The 21,813-nt window shown below is 37.7% G+C and overlaps 1 protein-coding gene across 2 annotated transcripts in view; it reads right to left on the reverse strand.

The window, feature by feature from the left end:
• Positions 1–657: 657 nt before the first annotated feature.
• The window catches only part of OCLN (occludin), a 37,062-nt gene continuing 15,906 nt past the window's right edge, over positions 658–21,813 (reverse strand). For both annotated transcript variants that reach the window (XM_039320748.1, XM_039320749.1), the window contains exons 5-9: positions 13,267–13,403; positions 8,151–8,351; positions 6,918–7,089; positions 5,103–5,144; positions 658–2,775 (exon numbers count right to left, since the gene is read on the reverse strand). In XM_039320748.1, the coding sequence (XP_039176682.1) occupies positions 2,674–2,775; positions 5,103–5,144; positions 6,918–7,089; positions 8,151–8,351; positions 13,267–13,403 (654 nt within the window). In that variant the 3' untranslated portion in view covers positions 658–2,673. The remainder of the gene's footprint in view (positions 2,776–5,102; positions 5,145–6,917; positions 7,090–8,150; positions 8,352–13,266; positions 13,404–21,813) is intronic.

The following is a 21,813-nucleotide window of genomic DNA, read 5'->3' on the forward strand; positions in this document are numbered from 1 at the left end:
CCAATCTAGGTCGGTCAGTGTTTAGTCCTCCAAGCTTTTGAACTCATGCTTGAGCCTATCCTCAGGGAGCTTCTGTCTAGCAGAATGTTAATACAGCTGTGTGGGGGGGGTTCTCATGGGGCCAGTCAGCCCCATGGTTGTGTGGTTCTCTGTGCCCTGCCCCCAAGCCACAAAGCCAGGTTTTGACCCCTTTTCAGAAGGCCAGCCTCTGGGGGCAGGATGTTCCATAATAATGCAGGGGCAGCGGCAGAGAAGGCTCTCTTCCTGGATCCACCCAGCTGAAATTTTTTGACTGAAAAGAGTCTGTAGCATACCTTCCCTGCCTGATCAAGTGCAACAGGTTGATGTGATAGGACAAAGCGGGCTTTATAGGTGAATTGGACCCAAGGGTCAAACTGACACCCAGTGCAATTCATGAAGCAAGGGTGTTATATGTACCCTTTGTTGGGCACCCAACATGACTTGTGCAGCTGCAGTCTGCACCAACTGAATCTTCCGGACACTTTTCAAGGGTAGTCCCATGTAGAGTGCATTGCAATAATCCAATACTATGGGGAAAATAAGGGTGAAGCTGGTGCCTGTGTGGAGTCCCTTTGCATGGAGCCTCAATTCCTTCAGAATGAAACATATTATGAAAAAAAACACTTGATTTGATTGTTTATATATTGACAAAGTTGAATTTTATTGACACTGTTATCACAAATTACAAAATGAAATCCAGTCTTTCAATATGTAGGTATTGCATTCTAGTCACATATTTTTAAACACAATTTCCATTGTTAAGAAAAAGTGATTTTTTAAAAAAATATATTACAATCCTTACATAAATGTACAGTAGATGGATCTAAACTTAGTTACATTTCGATGTGTGGGATTTATTAGTCATGACTGAATCCTACTGGTCTCAATGAATCTTTTAAAACATGGTTCAACAGACCCTGCAACAGAGTCCAACAGATTCTTGGACTGCATAACTTCTGGCGTCCTTTCCAACTCTATGGTTCTACAATCAAACTTGTTTGCAATCCAATAGTTTAGATTCATCATATACCTCTGCTAATTGTATGGCATGTATTCCTTTTATTCTCCAAAATGAATGCATCTGTTTTTTTCAATTCAGTGCTTAGAATTTTTCCATCACCAGCAGGGTTCAATAGCAGCACCAACACTCAATCATCACCAGAGATAATTGTCAAAAGAGTGGCCATATTTAAAACTAACAGAGTATTAGCTGTATAAAAGTTAGTTTCTCTTATTTTATAGTACTTGATTTCATAATAAAATTTATATTATTTAATATATTTTAGCTTATCAATATTATTATTACATTATAACACTAAATATATTACAGGTAGTCATGGATTAACAATGGTAACCAGAATTTCCATTGCTAACTAATGAGGTTGTAAAGAGCGATGCCATGTGACCACATCACTCCTCATTGGGTGTTGTTAAGCGGGGAAGAAGAATCATTAAGCAAGTCCCAGACAGTTCTCAAGCAGACAGAGAGGGCGTATGCTGTGAACATGGCAGGGCCAGGGGGTAGCTGCTGCCCAGTGTGGGAGGACGTGAGCAACTTACCAGAGGAACTTGTAACCTATTTGTTGGCTTCCTCATTGATTTTGCTTTTGGGAAGCTGGCAGGGAAGGTTTCAAATGGCGATCCCATGACTGCAAGATACTGCAACCATTTAAATGTGAGCCAGTTGGCAACCACTCAGATTGCAATCACACGACTATAGGGGTGTTGGGACAACCAGAACTTGAAGGACTGGTTAAAAGTACCATTTGTTCAGCACCACTGTAACTTCAAACAGTTGTTAAATGAATGTTTGTTACACAAGGACTACTTATAATGTGAATACATTTGCTTTTACTTCTGTTTCGTCATTTGGCCATAATATGATCTGTCTTTACAGAACAGTCTAGATTTTTTGGCAATTTAAAAATATCAGTTAATTGTGCCGACAATATCAGAAATAAACCCCATATAGAATTGTAGCTGCTTATATTGTCAAATATAACATACAGGCATTTTCATAACAATTACAAATTGGACAGTTAAGTCAAATACGCTAGTACTAAAATTATATTTCTGTAATAAAATGATACTTAAAATACAAGGTGAGATTTTAACAGAATAAATTTACGTTCAGTTTCACATTGTCAATAAAAATATATTATACTGGCTTATCAACAACGGGCCCATTTAGATGCCATTTAAAAGTAAAGCCTGCTAGTTTTTTTTTATTTACAAGTGGTCTAGATATATAAAATTGATTAAGAATAACAGAGGAAGACAGGAGTTTCAGATAAAGGACATAGTTTAAATTCTATAAGATGTAATGAAAAACATTTATTAAATATTTCTAAAATTAAGATTGCAATATGCTGAGAAAAATGGAATGAATTGGCAAAGACAAGAAAAGCAAAAGCGCAACATGTTCACTGTTAATTCTGAAAACATAGGTCGTCAAAATTCCTTGACTCAGTAAAACTATAAAAGATCCCATATACTGAATTCTTATTTCATGGTAAACATGGCACAAATATTATTGTATATAAAAGTATATAAAAGTATACAAAGGATCTCTCCCACTATAGTCCAACACAAAGGTATCCCAGCTTTAATGAAAATTAGCATTCTTATGCAGACTGATTTATTTCCTTCTTGTTATGACTTCCGACTGTCATAGTCACTGACCATCCTTTTGATATGAGAGAGTTTACTCTTCAGCATCTTGCAGTGTGCTTTTCGGTTCTTATAATCTACGGACTAAGGACAATATGCAAAGCAGTATTAATGGCAAACTTATAAAATTTAATGATAAGAATACAGTGCTACATTAATGTAACCAATACTCCTGTTTTATTCCATAAAAATAATCACAACAGATGGCAAGAGCTAGCCAATTTTAGCTGATTTTAAAAAAAGCTAACCAAGGTGGGACTTGATTAAGAAATCATCAGGACATCCCAGGGCTACTGGGAAGTCAAAAAACACCCCAAGTACACAATGAAAAATTACTCTTATTTTGTTGTCAGAAAACAACAATATTTATGTGTCCATGAAATCACCAGGAATGAAGTTTGACATGAAAAAGACCATTTTTTTCATGACAGTAATGAATAGTAATAAAATTAAATTGTCCTATATTTCAAAATTAAGAAATTATAGGTCCCACAGCCATAATAGCATAAAAGGTACTTAAAAGACAATGTGCTGAACAAACTAAAACTGTTTAGTTTGTCTTTCTACTTGGTTTCTTCACAATGCAGAGAAACCTGAAAGCAACGTTTGCTATGAATTATTGAAGCAGCTGGGTCTATTTCTAGAACTGGGCGATCCTCTCTTCAGTTGTTTTAATAAGTGCTATTTGTGTTCTTGAGCATTGTGAAACACTCTTCCAAACTGAATCCAAAGCATTGTACAGCCTTAAAACAAAATATATCTACCTAAGCTCTGTTCTTACAAAACTTGTGAGTTAATTTGCATCATCCAAGAAGAGACATTACAATTTTTAGAATCTTACAGTCTTACATATTGCAACCTGATAAGTAATTCCCACTTGTTTTTATGGAATTGTTTAAGTAAATAGATCCAGAATTTCAGTTTAAAAATCAAATTAAGCAGCGATATTAAATAAAGCACAGTTCTCTTTTATAAATGGGATAGCATTCCATCACAATGGACCAAATATCTCTCTGGGACGTTATAAATCAACAGTGGGATGAAGCCAGGCCAGGTTCTATTAGATTTAGAGTAACAACAAATTGACTCATTTAAATCATATTATTGAAATAAGTAAGAGTTAGGGTAACCAGGATTGAATTTGTGTTTGGAATACTGCCACCTAGTTCTGATAATTTCTCAGCCTTTAATTCTATTTTATGTCTCGGAAATTTGGCTAACAGATTTTATAAACCTGAAATCTGCTTACTACTATTAGAAATCGGTATGAACTTTCTTGTGTCTAACTTGTGTTTTCTCAGCCAGGCCAGGCATTAAGAACTCTCAACATTTATTAGGGACAGAGGTAAGCAAAAAAAAGAAAAGAAAAAAAAAGAATTATTTGTTTACTGTAGTTCTGATATCAGAAACTGAGAAGATGAAGCTATGCTGTTATTTTCAAGAAAGACTATACTATTAACTGTTGTACTGAATACGGAGCTCATTTTACATTCAGCATTATATAGAGGCAAAGATGAGCCCTTATTAATTTTATAAGTTGGTCCATATACTGATCCTATATTTATATTATTTATTAGAATTAATACTATCACTCGCATTAGTTACATCACTTGAACCTTTGAATTTATTTCCTGTCTTCTGTTTCTGTTGATACAAGACCTATCACAATTTCTTTAACTATGGCAGCTTTTTCTGTACATTTAAATCATCTACCTTAGGTATCTCATCCATGAACCATAAAGCCTTTGATGGTTTTTACAACCACCATCCCCCCCTTAAGGGTGCAGATAACAATGCCCTTCTAGCTTTCCCTATCTGAGATGGATTGAGGGTCAATTCTTAAAATAACAAGAAATAGCAATTAGCATGACAATTGTATTATTGTTAAGCAAAGTGCCATAGGAATAAGAATATTCTGTCCCCCAATAGGAGGACACTCAGCATCCCTAAGGCAACCTATCTGCATTTCCTACAAACTCTTTTATGAGAAGATCAAACTGTTCTCGTGTCTTTCTCTCTGAAACCTATATATGCACTCTTAGATTTTGAATCATTGTGATTAATATAAATTTGCCTAGTATATACCTCTTTCTTCACTTTGACTTATTTAAGGTTTGGTGTCATAAAATCCTAGTAGACAAGAGAATTGGCCCTGGGGAAAGTGCCTCTGCCTTCTTTGGCAGGTCCAAAGTGTTTCCACAAGATGATCCTATCTACCTGGAGTGTTTGGGAAATAGGAAGCCGCTATTAAAGAAGGAACTATGATGAGGAGCTCACATAGCAGCCTGGAGATGAAGAATGAGTAAGGAAATAAACTAAACAATTTGAAATGTAAATGAGGATTCAACAATGAACATTTAAAATTATTTCTTAAACTGAGTCTTGCCACCACCGTTCTTAAAACCACTTACTGATTTGATATCCTTCAATCTGTTGAATTCATCAGCTGCAGCCTATGAAAAAAAAAGACCCAGTGTCAAATTAGAAACCATATAGTAGTTCATTATTTCCCAATCCTTTTCCTTCATTATGCAAACTGCTTATCAAACAATCCTGTTTATCACTAATAAGAAAATCCTTCTTTAAATGTATTGTTTTTGGGTAATGGGTTTGTGTGTCACTACCCAGAGAAACCACTTTTACCTAATTCAGGTTATTTACCTATTGAGCTAAAACCCAATGCAGCTGGCAAATTACTGCTAAATCTTTACATACTTTGAAATATCTGAAATATGTATAGATACGTTAAAACATGCAGAACATAAGCATCTCTTTAAAGCAGTCATGTCTTTTTTTTAAGCTTTCTTGAAAGCCTGAAAGAAAGATTGAGAATATAGCCACCTTAATGAGCTAATCATAAAAACAGGGGCATCTTGATCCCTCAAGATTATGGTATTGTCTTCAGAAAATGAAGTACAAAGTAAATTATGTAATTCCATATCATCATTTCATCTATTGCAGCACTAGAGATGAAGTCAAGGTTTGGGGCAGTGAAGCTGGCTGAGACTGCTGAAGGCCCTAAGCCACTACCTCAAGCCTAGACCTAGTGCTTCTGCCTACTGCTGTACTGTACCTGAGGCACTCAAGCACTCCACTTAACAACCCATCAATCACCTAACAACCACAACTGCAATGACTTACAACTGAACTTCTGATCTCAACTGTGTTTGTATGGAGAGGAACAATTAAAACTGCACTTGTAAAAAGATATTCTAAAAGGAGTCCAAAGCATTTTTCTTTATAACCATTGTTGAATAGACAGGAAGGATGTCTGATCCCAAAAACAGTGAAAAGAGACTTCAATACTGTTAGACTAGTCTCAGAATATGAAGTTGATCTTTAAGAAGGTTAAGATTTTAATGTGTCAGGAAGGAAGAAGCAATGAATATTGAGACACTAACCTTCTTCATGTGAAAGATAAGCTACTACTTTGTTAACCACCATAACAAATGGATAACCTTGTTGTCTGAATAAGTTTTAAAAGTTTCCTTAAAATGCCATTTCCTCTAAATCAGGGATATAGAGTTTATATGACATGCCGATAGACTCAAATTCTCAGCAGCTTCAATCCATGATTGCTGAGTAGGTGATCAGAGATTGCTACCCATTCCCCTGCTCAAAAAATAAAGGCTTTTAATCATAGGCAGTCTGATTAGTTAGATAAACTCCACTGTTCTATGAAATTCGTAAAAAGAGAAATGCTTGTAGTCTTTTAAAGTATGATCATACTAACTTCTAGGAAACAAAATTACAGTGATTATAAATGCCAATGTGCTTTTCCTTGGGTGCTATTTTTAAATTTTTCCCATTTTAATTCTTCAGTATCCTAAAAAAATATCTGCAAACAAAATAACTTAATAGTCTTTAACCCTATTATTGATTTTGCAAAAGTATATATTGCTTCATGTTTTAGAACATTTCAAAAAACAAAAATAGGAAGCTATGAAGTAATCACAATCATATTCAATGAGGCTGAAGATGATTCACTCGATGAGACAGCTGAAAAAGATTTGGGTAATTACTGCAAATTACTTCAACCTATTTTTTGGACATGACCTGAATAAAAAGCAGTTGCAACATCCTTAACTCTAGGATCAATTCTAGGGCCAACGGTCAATTCTGTAGGACCAACATTAACTAAAAACATAATAATCCCTTTCGTTATATAATTTAAAGTGGCAAATACATGAATTATCTGTTTACATCAGTTTAAATAAAGCTGCTACCTTATATTCTTCACTGCCTTCAATGTAATCATCCAGCTCTTTGTCAAGACGAGAGAGTTCTTTACTGATCTCATCAAGTTCTGCTTGCAGTCGTTTGTATTCTTGTAATTCTGCATCAAAATCTCGCTTGTACGCTTGTCTTTGCTGGTCTGATGATACAGGTGGATACTCTCTAGATGACATGTAATTTAAAATGGATCTTGTAACATGATTTGGGTCCATAATTATGGTCAGATTATACCCCAAACAAACTGATTTGCGTCAGTCAAAACGTATCTTAACAAAAAATATCTGGGATTTTAAATGAAGAAACTTGCATTTAGTTTGTTCCTAGAACATTCTGAATTTGCTCCAAATTCTACCAATTCTTGAAATGTACTTGACAAGCTATATTTTCTGCATCCTTTTTTCAAATGTACTATACACAATGAGTAGTATATTGACCAAACAGCAAAATATAACAACTAATTTGATTTTCTACAGGCAATTCTCATCCTGGCATAGGCATTTGTGGTTGAAAACAATTTTTACAAAATAAAGCAACATTTTATACTCAGATTGCACTCTTTCTTAACCCAACCCAACCTAAGGAACTTTTTTTAAAAATGTTGACATGTGGGCTAATTAATGCTGATGAAATAGTTAAGATCCTTAAGCAAGCTTCTATTTTTATAGTCACATTTTGTATGGGTGATTTTTTAAAAAATGATGTTTGACAGATTATGTCTAGAGTTATTTGTTTCTGATTGTGTTTTATGAGAAAACAGTCTCCCAGTGCATTTCTTTTCATGGTTCTATACTTATCTGCAAATAGTTATATGTTGATATCAAATGACACTAATACAGCAACTACACCTACCTTATCTTTCACTTCTACTGAATCCTAAAACTTTACATTGTTGCACACATGCTTTCATAAAAGGCATGAGCTTCATCTCAGTCACAGATAGGATTAGTATTTTTCTTGGTAACGGAAAGGTATTTCATCCATTTTTTTTTGTCAAAACATTAGCTGTTAATTCCTAATAACTGTGAGACTGAACCCCAATTTTTATTCCTTCCTCTTTCCATATCTCCCAGAGTTGCTGGGCATGAGGCAGCATATACATTTAAATCATCATCATTATCATCACCACCATGATCATCATCATCATCAATACTCTTAGAAATTGCTAGAACTAAGATCTTCTACTGACTATTAGTGCTATGCCAAATAGGTGGAGTTGCCAATACCTGTCCCAGTTCTCATCCAGTTCATCACAAGATTCGCCACCTGTGGTATAATCAGCATCATAATTATCACTGGTGGCTCTTCTTGTTCTTCCTCTTTTCTTTCTATGTGGGGGATCCTTAGCTGACCCATTGTAACTGCTGGTGTTCACATACTGGGACTGTTTTTGGTCTTTTGTCAAGGGAGCAACAACTTCAGGTACCCTGTTAAAATATAAAGATAATTAGTTCTCAAGTTCATACCAAAAACATCAAAAATGCAGAGGGCTTTTGCTATATTATGCAGGAAAAATTCATATAAAAGAACTATGTTACATGGATTTACAGATGGACAACATAACAATTTTTCAGTGACAAATAGTGTAATACTCGTTATATGTATTGTTTATGTTCTGTAGCAGTGATGGCGAACCTTTTAGAGACTGAGTGCCCAAACTGCAACCCAAAATCCACATGCATCGTCGAGTGCTGGGTGGGTGTGGCCAATTGAGTGGGCATGGCTGCAGTGGTAACAGCAGACTGGATGAGACTAAAAAGTTCAATCAATCAATTCCAACTTTGCAAGATCTTTTTTTTCCCCGCAAGAAGTTGAAATTGACTGATTGAACCTTTTTTTTTTTTGCACACGGCAGGGGAGGCCTAAAGTGAAAAGGTTTTATAAAACCCAGCTGAAGGACTAGGACTGGGGCGACGGTACACGTGCCCACAGAGAGGGCTCTGAGTGCCGCTTCTGGCACCCATGCCATAGGTTCGCCACCACTGTTCTATATTCTATTTTGTGGTATAAGCCGGTATCCTTTTCTAAAAGTACAAATAATTAACAAATTATTAGTTGCATATCTAACGATTAGAATTGCAATTATACTTCAGCCAATAGATCTTTAAGTTATTCCCGTAATTACCTAATGATAAAAAGAAAAGCAAAAGAATTGCAAAAGTAATTGCAAAAGCAAAAGTACTGAATTGTGAGTATGAATTATATTTGTATTAGAAATATTTATATTTTAGAACATTGAAACAGAACGAAGAAGCACTTATTATAGGCTTCTACAAAATTAAAACATAATTACTTGGCATTAATGACTGGACAAGTCACTTCCACAATTTGAATGGCTAAATACCGTTGTTGCCCATTACACAATGGTCAGTCTTCAAAGCCTACAGCCTACAATGTTTTTCAAACTTGGCAACTTTAAGATGTACTGTATAAACTTCAACTCCCAGAATTCTGGGAGTTGAAGCCCACCTCATAAAGATGTTAAGTTTGAAAAAACTGGCATACAATGATCACTTTCTGGAGCTAATAAATTGAATAATCGTATATTCCCCCCATTACTACTTCTTTCCCTTTTCTTTGTTGTATTTCTTTGTGAGTTATTTATAAGCTAATGAGCAACAGAACTCTCAGAATAGCCCACATAATTTTTTTGTCAGGTTCAAGAATGAAAAGTAAGTCCTTCTGGGTCTAATGGAAAAAGAACTAGAAAAAAAATTGGAACTCTGATTTTATATATGGTGACAGCAGCAAGATTGCTCTATGCACAAAAGTGGAAGGATGCCTTGATTCCTACCATGGATGAATGGTTACAAAAGCTGATGGAATTAACAGAGATGGCCAAATTGACTGTGCTGATAAAAGAAAAGAATATAAGCACTTTTTATTTATTTATTTTATTTATTTCAGTATTTATATGCCGCCCAATCCCAAAGGACTCAGGGCGGCGTACAAAGTTAAAACAATGATAAAACAATAAAATAAAGCAGTCATACCGCGAGTCCGATCATATCCCGGCCCCCTGGGGACATCAGCCCCAGGCCTGCCGGAACAGGAGGGTTTTAACGGCCTTCTTAAAGGCCGGCAGGGTGGGAGTTGTTCGAACCTCGGGGGGAAGCTGATTCCACCAGGTCGGAGCCACCACAGAAAAGGCCCTTCCCCGAGGGCCCGCCAGCCAACATTGTCTGGCCGACGGGACCTGAAGGAGGCCCAATCTATGGGACCTCACCGGTCTCTGGGAGCTATGCGGCAGAATGCGGTCCTGTAAGTAACCTGGCCCTGTGCCATGAAGGGCTTTAAAGGTGATAACCAACACCTTGAATTGCGTCCGGAGACCCACAGGAAGCCAGTGCAGCTCGCGGAGGATAGGTGACACGTGGGCGTACCTTGGCGCGCCCACAATCGCTCTCGCGGCTGCGTTCTGAACCAACTGCAGCCTCCGAACGCTTTTCAAGGGTAGCCCCATGTAGAGCGCATTACAGTAATCCAGTCTTGAGGTGACAAGGGCATGAGTGACTGTGAGTAAAGCCTCCCGGTCCAAATAAGGCCGCAACTGGTGCACTAGGCGAACCTGTGCAAAGGTCCCCCTGGCCACAGACGATAGATGTTGTTCCAGATTTAGCTGTGAGTCTAGGAGGACACCCAAGTTGCGTGCCTGCCAACTTTTGTTTCTACTTGGAAACTGCTTCTGGACTTTGTGCTTGAGGTGGAAAAAAATGAATTATGATTTTAGGTTTTACCAATTAGACTGATTTGCTGATACAGAAATGGCTAGTGCATACTACTATAGAAATGTAAAAAGTTGAGATTTGATTTTAATGTCTGATTTTACTGCAAAAGTTGGAAGTCAATACCTTTTGTTTCTTCCCCTCCCTTTCTTCACACCTTTTTTGTTTTCCATTTTTCTACTGTTGTCCCTTAACTATTTGCTTTTGTATTTTCACATTTTATGTTATAAATGAATAAAACTAATTTAAAAAAGAATGAAAAATAAGGTTTATAGTACTGTATCTTTATTCTGTTAGCAATAATGTCCATACATTAAAGAGCCATGCATCCACCATCCATTCCTAGTACTCTACATTCACAATCAAGCTAAATAGCAAATTTATATATACACTCTTATTTTAGTACAGTGATTCTCAACCTGTGGGTCAGGACCCCATTTGGGGTCAAACGACCATTTCACGGGGGTCGCCAAACAATTCAGTCCGCCATTTTTTCCCCCTTTTCCTTAACTGTGCTACTTCCTTTTATTCTATTGGCTTTTGAAAGCCAATAGAATAGACTCTCTTGAATAGAGTCTAATTCTATTGGCTTACAAAAGCCAATAGGAATTGTCCAGGCTGTCTCTGCCCTGCTGAGCCCGCAAAAGTCCCATTCTGCAAACAGTGCTACACCAGTTTAGTAGTCCTCGACTTACGACTGGTTGAGTAGTCCTTGACTTATGACCGGTTGGGGGTCGCGGCATTAAAAAGGTTGAGAACCACTGATATAACTGGACAGGAAAAAAATACTGTAAAACAGAATATTTTGTTAAGGATTAAAGAATGACTCAAATCTGGCAGGCATGTAGTCCCAAACAACAAATCAGGATGACATTCTCAATTCACAGATGATCATCTTTCTAGTAAGTATAGATAAATGAAGGAAAACTGAGTATTACTGCCAATCAGGAAGCCAAAGTAGATTAATTGCCTTAAGACCCAGAAATATTGGCTTCATGCCTTCTGCTTACTTCATCATAGCTTCCTTTAATCATATTATCCAATCTAAACTGCAACACAAAGACAATGTTGTAGTAGAAAATACTGTCAAGAAACTAAGAGAATATCATGACGACACAACTTCTTTCAGGTAGAAAGACTGGGGTTTCAGAAAGCAACTTAAGCAAAAATTAAAGCCGGGGGGGGGGGGAGTTAAATTTAATCATTTACCACTGTGACAACTCTGGAAGGGTTCTGGTGGCTGCACCCAAGACTTCCAAAGGCAATTATGAGACCCTGGTTCGCAGACTGTCTGTCTCAGCTCTACTTTCTTACCTAGCCCTGACAGTCTCAGAGAGCACAGGGTTCACCATAATTGTATATTTATTTACTATGTTATCAAAAGACAAATTGACTTATTCTTATCCAAACAAAGGCTATCTTATACAAATAAAGATTAGAACTATAACATACATATAAGGCAATCATTTCATTAATACAAAACTACATTTGAACAGACTGAAGTTTCCCATCACCTATTTTGAACTTTTTAAAAATTGTGGTCATTAGATCTGCATAACCTATAACTTTTCAGTGTATTGAACATGCTTACAAAGTACCATGTATAATTCAATTTATGGACTTAATTTTAAATACTATAGTTAATAAATTAAGCACAAGTGCTTGTTTTAGACAAAAAAAAAAAAGATGAGTCTTCAGGCCAAGCTTGATTTCTGGTGATTGTGGAGGTGCCCATGTAGTCTCCTTAGAAAACATTACAAAATAGTTTGCCTTCTTTGGGCTGGATTTCAACTTCCCAGTCTAACTACAGTCTGGCAAACCTTGGAAGCCTCTCACTCTAGAATTAATTAGGCCCAATTAATACCTCGTATTTATGATATTTATTAGTGCCAGTTATTAAAATTGTTAAAATATTTGGGTTGATCATGTGCAAGCATGTTCATATTTAATGGAATACAGGTAGTCCTTGACTTACAACCACAACTGAGTCCAGAATTTCTGTCATTATGCGAGACATGTATTAAGTGAATTTTGCCTCATTTTATGACCTTTCTTGCCACCGTTAAATGAATTACTGCAGTTGTTAAGTTAGTAACAAGGTTACTGAGTGAATCTGGCTTCCCCACTGCTTTCAAAAGGTCGCAAAAGGTGGGCACATGACTGCAGGACACTCCACCATCATAAATAGGAGTCGGTTGCCAAGCATCTGAATTTTGATCAGGTGACCCTGGGGATGCTGATGGTCATAAACGTGAAAAACAGTCATAAGTCACTTTTTTCAGGACCATTATAATTTTGAATTATCGATAAACAAACTGTTGTAATGCTGCTCTTATAAAGAAAAAATAGGAACCCCGTTAGAAAAAAGAACGAAAGTAAATTTGATACTTTGTAAATCAATTAGTAGCAGAAAAAAATCTCTGTAAGGACCGAAAGCTAGAATGAATAACACAGATTTTAAAAGTTTCACCAACAGCAATATAATGAGGGATTCATGATCTATAAACTTGCTCTAGGAAGGAGCAAATTCTCATATAGCTTGCACCCATGTTTTTGCCTGACTTTCAAATTCATTGCATTCATTCAATCAAGCAGAAATATAGGAATGATTACTCACGGACTAGCTGTGTAGTTGTCGTTGCGAATCTGATGTGCAGGAGCATCAGAAACTGAGTATCCCATAGAACTGGCAATTCGATCTGGATAGTCAGCCCCTGGGGTAGCTGCCTCTGGCCCTGCACTTACATTCTTAATCTGGAAGAACATACACAAGATAAATGTTTAACATTGAAAAGGATACAATTAATCTAGTACTTCAGGTTCTAATTGGTTAGACTTTGTATGTTTAAATATTACATAACACTGTCAGGAAACAAGAGAGATGGTATTAGCTTCTGCAATAGAAGCACATCACTAACAAAGATAAGAGGTCCAGTGATAGGCCACTGCGCTCCAAATATAATTATGGAGTGATTCCATTGCCAACATTTTTCACTAAGTTTTCTTCAGTACAACCAGAATAAACAGGAATCACTTCAATTTAGCAAAAGAAATAAATGCAAGATTGTTTGTTTGTTTGTTTGTTTGTTTAATATAGTCACCCATTTTCAGTTTTATGTGACTCTAGATGGGACTGGCCACCAATGGATTTTCAACATTCATGGAGAATAAGATTAACAATGGCATCAGTCATAATGTAATATACCTACTATCTCTAGGATCAGAAATAGCACAGGAGAACACTGGACTGCCATCTCTATAACCTCCTTGTCTACTTCTACTTTCCAACTGAGGAGATGATGTGACAAATTGAACTGGATGGGTTTTCCCCTTCATTCATAACGGCCATTTCTTCTAGGCCAGTGGTCCCCAAACTTTCCAACCTGGCACTCCGGTGAGGAAGGGTGATAGTTCGGTGTGAGTGGTGGGCACATGCGAGTAGAAGTACCCACTGCTCGCGCAAGTGGAGCTGCAAGCAGGCATGCCACTTGCACAGCCCAGTTCTGAACAGGCCACAGCCCAGTGGTGGTTTGCAGCCCAGGGGTTGGGGACCCTTTTCTACAAGAAACAACACTTACTGATGTCATCTTAGGAATTTTCATATGTGCTTCAGTTAAAAAAAAAACACAGTAGTAATTTCTGTCGTTAAGTTGTTAGACTCTAACAATTTATTTGGCAATCATTAAGTGACTCCAGCTTCCCTCCAAAGAGCATTTTTTGCCAGAAAATGGCCCAAAAGGTCATAAATCATGATCATTTAACTACACTGAACCTGTCGTACATACATTGATTATCAAGTGCCCAAATTGTGATCATGGAACTACGAGGGTGATGCAATAGTTGTAAGTGCAAATTTTTTAAAAAGCCATTGTGAATTATTTTTTCCGAGGCTGCTGTAACATTAAACTGGTGTTAAACAAATTATTGTAAGCCAAGGACTATCTGTAATCCTGGAAAATGCCAAGGGCTGTATGCTACATTAAAAGACCAGCCAGCCTTATTTTATAGAAGTGTTTGTGTGATTCGTTTCTGGTTCAAAACTTTGTATGAACCCAGAGATTGGGTAACTAATGCACTGTTTAAATTAATCATGTGGAAGTACCTCATACTGATACACAATAGCTCCTATGATTGTGCAAAGGTAGAAAATCTGCTCTCCGGACATTCATGAATCATAGTGCCGAGCCACCCTAAACAGCATGACCAATTGTGTGAGTTTTACTTCAGCAATATTTGAGTGTGTCACTGAATCCCAATCTTTCAGTAATAACCCTTGTATGCAGCTGCTCACACTAAGAACAGAGGTTTTACTAGAAGTTTTTCTTCCTATTAGATAAAAAGGAGCAAAAGCAGACATTTAGTCTCATTCTTTACCACATTGCAGCATGTGAAGCAGCAACATCTCAATTAAACCAGTGTAAACAATTACCCTGCCAGGGTAAGAAAGCAGCAATCCAACAAAAGCCCAGTCCTCCAGGATACATATGCTAATTAAAAGCTTAACATATATGTCAATCAGCCAACTGAAGAGAAAAAAAGGTATTTGTTGAGTCCTCGGTTAATGGCAATGACGGCGTGAGACATTCTTGTTGTTTCATGAATGCTTTATTGGTCTTCAGTAGCCCCGTTACAACTCAAAGCAGCACAGATCTCTCAGCCTCTCTTAAAGACATTCCCTGGGCCAAAAAGATACATTTTTGGCGCGCTGAGGGCCTCGCGCATGCGCGCGAGTGCTGGCGCCGACCAGTCTGGTCCCGGGCAGCTTGCAGCTGCCCAGGACCTTTGCAACATCCGGAGCCTGCCTTCGCAGGCTCAGGACACAACAGTATTGACAACAGCCCTGTTTTTCAACAAAAAGAGAACCAGCAGGAAATGCACCCTGTTGAAATGCATTCAACAGAGAAGACCCAATTCTGCACCTGTTTTAACTCACTGTTCAAAATAGAATTTAAGGACTTTTCCTTTTCACTTAAGGGTCCACCTATAGATACAACTCCAGTATTTATGGGAATTGGACAGACAGATAAATGAGTCATACTCCAAAAGAATTTCCAGGCAAATGTGAAAGACACACATTTATATATTCAGGAATATTCAGCCTAAACTATTAGCTTAGTAACAAAAATTATTAACAATGCTACAGAAATAGATATGGTCAGGTAACTAATGTGATATAATTTCATGCTAAGAAGACCATGTGGCTGAAGCAATATCTGCTAAAGACAGCGATCCATATATTAGAATAGCACTTAGATTTATATACCGCTTCACAGTGCTTTACAGCACAGTGCTTTACCAACCCCCGGCCTGTGGACAAACAAGCAAAGCCCCATCTGTGGGATGCAGGCAGCACACAAAACCATGCACCCTCCGGTCCACGGAAAAATATCTCTCCACGGAACCAGTCCCTGGTGCCCAAAAGGTTGAGGACCTCTGCTTTATAGCCCTCTCTAAATGGTTTGCAGAGTCAGCATATTGCCCCCAACAATCTGGGTCCTCATTTTACTGACCTCGAAAGGAGTCAATCTTAAGTCTGTGAACACTGAACTGCCGAACTGCTGGCAGCCAGCAGAAATAGCTTGCAGTACTGCATTCTAACCATTATGTCACCACGTCTTGCTTATTCCTTCAAGGTACAGTGGTGCTTAAAAGTTTGTGAATCTTTTTTGAATGTTCAATATTCCTGCATAAATATGGCCTGAAACATGATCTATTCTCCACACTCATCTTAAAACTAGATAAAGAGAACCCAATTAAACAAATGAGTCAAAAACATTATACCGGCAAATTCTATTAAAAAAAAGTGAGGGTATCTATCCATGAACTGAAGCTCAAGAGAAAGTGTGTCATGCAACAAGACAACAAGCCAAAATACACAAGTTGTATGGCCAAAGAATGGTTCAGGCAAAAGAAAGTTAATGTTTTGGAATGGCCAATACAATGTCCTGACCTTAAACCAGTGCTTCTCAAATAGTGGGGCGCACCCCCCAGGGGGGGCGCGAGGCTCCGTAAAGGGGGGCTCGTTTGACCTCGGCAAATACTGTCATATTGGATTTCTAGATCGGATCATCCGACTCACTCGCAAGCAACAGCCCGACGCGGAGGACAACATGACCGCCAACGCACGTGACACATGCAAAGGACCTGATTGGATAGACATGATGCTCTATCCTGATTGGCCAAACCCGCCCGTGTGACTTTTAGACCCGGAAATCGGTCCTCTGTACAGAAAAAAAATTTTTACAGTCGCGCAGGGGGCGCGAAATGTTTTCTTCTTCCTAGGGGGGCATGACAGAAAATAATTGAGAAGCACTGCCTTAAACCAATAGAAATATTGTAGAAGGACCTGAGGCAGGCAGGCAGTTCCTGAGGAAACCTATCAACAACCTTGAGTTGAAGCTGTTCTGTAAAGGCTAAAGTTCCTCCAAGCTGATTTGCAAGGCTGATCAAGTTATCAGAAACATTTAGTTGCCGTTATTGCTGCCCCCCGGGGGGGAGGGGTGGTTGGGCAAACCAATACTGAAAGCAAAATTCATCTATTGTTGCCACACACAATCACAGTATGTGGCTTTGGATCATTTTCCTCTAAAATCAATGAATAAGTATAATGATTTTGACCATTTGCTTACTTGGGATCTCTTTTATCTAGTTTTAGGACTTGTGTGAAGGATAGATCACATCTTAGATCATCTTTTTGCAAAAATATTAAAATTTCAAAAGAGTTCACAAACTTTTAAGCACCATTGTATACTGAGGTACATTTGTATTTTTAACTGCTGTAAGGCTGTTATGAGCTTCATACTGGAAATGATTCTTTCCTTGGAAAAATGGTAGCAAGCTGAAGGTATCTTCGATCTTCAGAATAACTTTGTATCTTAAAAATAAATCTGAATTTCATTATAGTGTAATCAGAAATAACCCCTGGACTATAATTTAATTTTTGATATATACCACTCCACAAATTTGTTTTTCTATTGTATAGAATTTAATGTATAGAAAAGAGATATAATGTGTAGTTCACCTTTATGTGAAATTAGATGCTAGCATTCATTGAATTCATTATTAAGAATGATTTACACTCTTTTGACTATGGTTCTTAATAAGTAAGCTTGAAGCTTAATAGTGATTTTTAGGGCTTTTAAAATTGAAATATTCCTTTATTTCTCTAGCTTATATTTTTTATTTAAATGTTTAATTACAAAAAGGCGTCAGTCCTGAAGGCTTGATGCTTTTTGTCTTAATATAAAACAAGCTGTCACAAAACTTTAAAGGCAAAATATTCTCTCCATGAAAAGAGAGCTATAGTTCATATATCATGTAAACCATTGTTTAATATCTGTTGAATAAATCACAATTGCCAAAGTTCAAAAAACAGGCTCTAAATACATGATTAATACACTACATAAATCATATTATGGCTTAAGTTTTTTTGTGTATCCGTTTATTGATACAGGTAGTCCTCAATTCGCAACCATTCATTAAGTCAGTGTTTCCCAAACTTGACAATTTTAAGGCATGTGGACTTCAACTCCCAGAATTCCACAGCCAGCAACGCTGGCTGTGGAATTCTGAGAGTTGAAGTCCTCATGCCTTAAAATTGTCAAGTTTGGGAAACACTGACTTAAGTGACTATTTGGAGTTATAATGGTACTGAAAAAGGTGACTTATGACTGCAGTATCCCCATAGTCACATGATCAAAATCCAGATGCTTGGAAACTGGCATGTATTGCTGTGTCCCTGGGTCATGTGATCACCTTTTACGATCTTCTGACAAAGCTGGTGGGGAGGCCTGATTCATTTAACCCTGTTACTAATTTAACAACTGCAGTGATTCACTTAGCAACTATGGCAAGAAAGTAAAATGGGACAAAGTTCACTTAACAACTGTCTTGGTTAGCACTGTAAACTTTGGCCTCAATTGTGGTTGTAAGTTGAGGACTACTGTACTGACACTTACAATATCTTTCTCCAGTTGCTTCAGAAGAATAAGGATCTCCTAAGCCAGCGGCTCTCAACCTGTGGGTCGCGACCCCATTTGGGGTCGAACAACCATTTCACGGGGTCGCCAAACAACGCAGTCCGCCATTTTTCCCCCTTTTCCTTAGCTGTCTACTCCCTTTTATTCTATTGGCTTTTGAAAGCCAATAGAATAGACTCTCTTGAATGGAGTCTAATTCTATTGGCTTTCAAAAGCCAATAGGAATTGTCCAGGCTGTCTCTGCCCTGCTGAGCCCGCCAAAAGTCCCATTCTGCAAACGGTGCTGCAAGTTGTCTGCAGCGAAGGCGAGCTGTCTGGAAGTTTCCACCCCTCCCTGCTGAGCAACTACTAAAAATGTAAGTAAAAGAGAGCCAGGGGTGGGAGGTGGGAGGCTGGTGGGCACAGGGAGGGTTGCTGACGCATGTGGGGCCTGGCTGGGCCAGCTGGTGGCCCAGCCGGTGGTCGGCCTGCTCCGTCTCTGCCGCTTGCCAGCTACACCTCGGCCGGTGCAGGGGGCAGCACCATGCATACACGGCACTCCCGGGCAGGGTAGTCCTCAACTTACGACCGGTTGGGTAGTCCTCAACTTACGACCGGTTGGGTAGTCCTCAACTTACAACCGGTTGGGTAGTCCTCGACTTACAACCGGTTGGGGGGTTGCGGCATTAAAAAGGTTGAGAACCACTGTCTTAAGCTACCTTAGGAGTACCTTAGCTGTAGTTTCAACTATGTTCTCACATTATAAACAGGGCAAAATATTTCTTGCTGACAACAGTACTTAGGCTAAGACTATTCAATAGCTGCTTAATGTGTACATGGACTTAACAGACCACTAAGAACATGGCTATAGCCTACTATGTTTTGTAAGCTAGTATATGTTATAAGCATAACCATTTACCACAAAAGCATATTTCCAAACTACAGCTAATATTCAGTGTTATATAAACTTAACTTTCAGTCTGGGTTCACTTTAGGATTTCCTCCAACAGAAAGGGAAAACAAAAAAGATAGTGTAACTGGTTTTTCAAGCTTTTTATGAAGCTTTATAGAATTTTTTTTTCAAAGAAAAAGGGGAAGGTATTTTTAAGGGCCCAACATTCTTCTCTGATTTGTTTCATGACATTACCATCTCAAAAAGAAATTAGATAAATTTAAAGCCTAAAAACCTGAAAAGGAATTGCTAATAGCTTACAAGTTTCACATACACAGGATAGCACCACATTTTTCCAAGGCATAGCAATAGAAACAGCCAACTCTGGTGAGATCTTGGATTATTCTAAAGCATACCAGGTTTAGTTTAACTCTGGCTTAGTGTAATGTATAAAATGAGCTATGTGATCTGCACATTGTAGTTTATGGGTTACATTAAATGTGAAGCAGCTCACAATGTTTCAATAAACTATGGTTAAAACAATACATTAACAAGGTAAGTAGATCCAATTTACACTACATACAGTAGATTTACCTTTTCTGCTCTGTGAAAATGAAATTACTGAGAAGATGGATAGAATATGTTCAGAAGAAATATGGAACTACAAAGTTTCACTTATTCTATGAGTAATGATTTTGTTTATAAACTTATGATGTTAAAGTTTGAAGAGAGTTAAGGGTTTTTATGATTTTGTTCATTGTATAATTAGTAAACTTAAATAGATTATGTTTAATATGTTTGCATAATCCTGTATTTTGCTCTGGGAAGTTGGGAGGAGGGGGGGGTGGGGGTGGGGGGAGGGGGTGGATGGGTTGAAGTTTAAGTAGTTCAGATAAAGTAGAAATAGTCTTATTGTATATAATATTAATGTTTTAATTTTGAGAGAGGAACTGCTTGGGCATTTCCCCTGGACCGCATCAAGAGGGAGAAGAAGAAGGTGAGAAGTAAGTAGGAAGGTGGAGGTGAAGGAGGAGAGGGGGTGAGTGAAGAAAAAGAGGGAAAGAAGTAAGTTGGTTTGAGGTGGGATGCGGTTTGGGGGGAAATGGGCGGGCAAGACCGAATGTGGTGTGTATCAATTTGTTTTATTTTTTAATCTGAAGTATTTGTAAGATTGTTATGTATTGTAAAATTGAAAATAAAAATTTTTACAAAAAAAAATGAAATTACTCAAAGGAAAACTAAACTATATAGTGCTGGGGAAAACTTCTTTATTGTAAAGAATTCTCTAGCAATGCAAGTCTTCCCAGCAGTAATGCATTGAATAAAATCAGAATAGCTTTTATTGTTTGTGTTCTTAATCGTTGTGGTGGGAGTACTGCTACTATAAGCAAATAGCCCAAGCTCCAAATTATGAAAAAGTCTTTTCTCCCCATTAATAGCCATAATAATGGTATACAATATATTTAAAAGAGTAAAAGAAGAATAAGCATGTAAAGAAAGAATGTGGTAGATTACATTTTAACAGTAGACTTTAAAATATGAAGTCTGAATGTGAACACAATATCATATAACTATTCTTGGTAGATCTTTCTATATGCTCAGATGCAAGTTTATGCTGAGTTTATATGTCATATATGAAAGAATTCTAGCTAAATTGTTTGGGAGATGTTTATGGAACACTGAATCAACAGTTGTGGATATTTTCTATTGTTCCCGCATAACATAAGGCCTATTCATATATATAGTATAAACCAAGCAATGGTTTAGCAATCTGGGAAACATTGTATAGACACCCACTCAGAGCTTCTAATTACATGTACTGTCACATAGGAATGACATTTTTCGTTAAATATGCTGCCACCAACTATAGATAATCATAAATCAGGAAGTATTAATTAACTGTGGTGTACAAGAAGAATTAATAAGATAAGAAAAATATCTCGGTTTAATGCTAGACTTTTTCTTACAATGAAAAAGTAGTCTAATGCTATTTATTGACTATTTAAGTCAATAAGTACTTTTAGAAAAAGTCTACATGCTATATTTATTGCTGGACTACTATTTTTACATTTCAATCCTACCTCCACCCCCGAAACTCAAAGATGGTCAATCGATCAACTGCCAGCGCAAGGTTACTTCATATGATAGAGGTCCAGAGATCTTACAGAAGACAGCACAAACCCACACATGACCAGGAGCATAGTTCCTAGCCCAGACCAGATCACCCAACTGTAGTCCTCTCGGTGCCCCCGGATGCGACACCTGTGAAGCCACCCAGTCTGGGTGCAGCCTGTCCAATTTAGTAATGAGTCTG

Source organism: Crotalus tigris, unplaced genomic scaffold (assembly GCF_016545835.1).
Source record: "Crotalus tigris isolate CLP2741 ecotype Arizona unplaced genomic scaffold, ASM1654583v1 scf7180000023687.2574627, whole genome shotgun sequence".
NCBI lineage: Eukaryota > Metazoa > Chordata > Lepidosauria > Squamata > Viperidae > Crotalus > Crotalus tigris.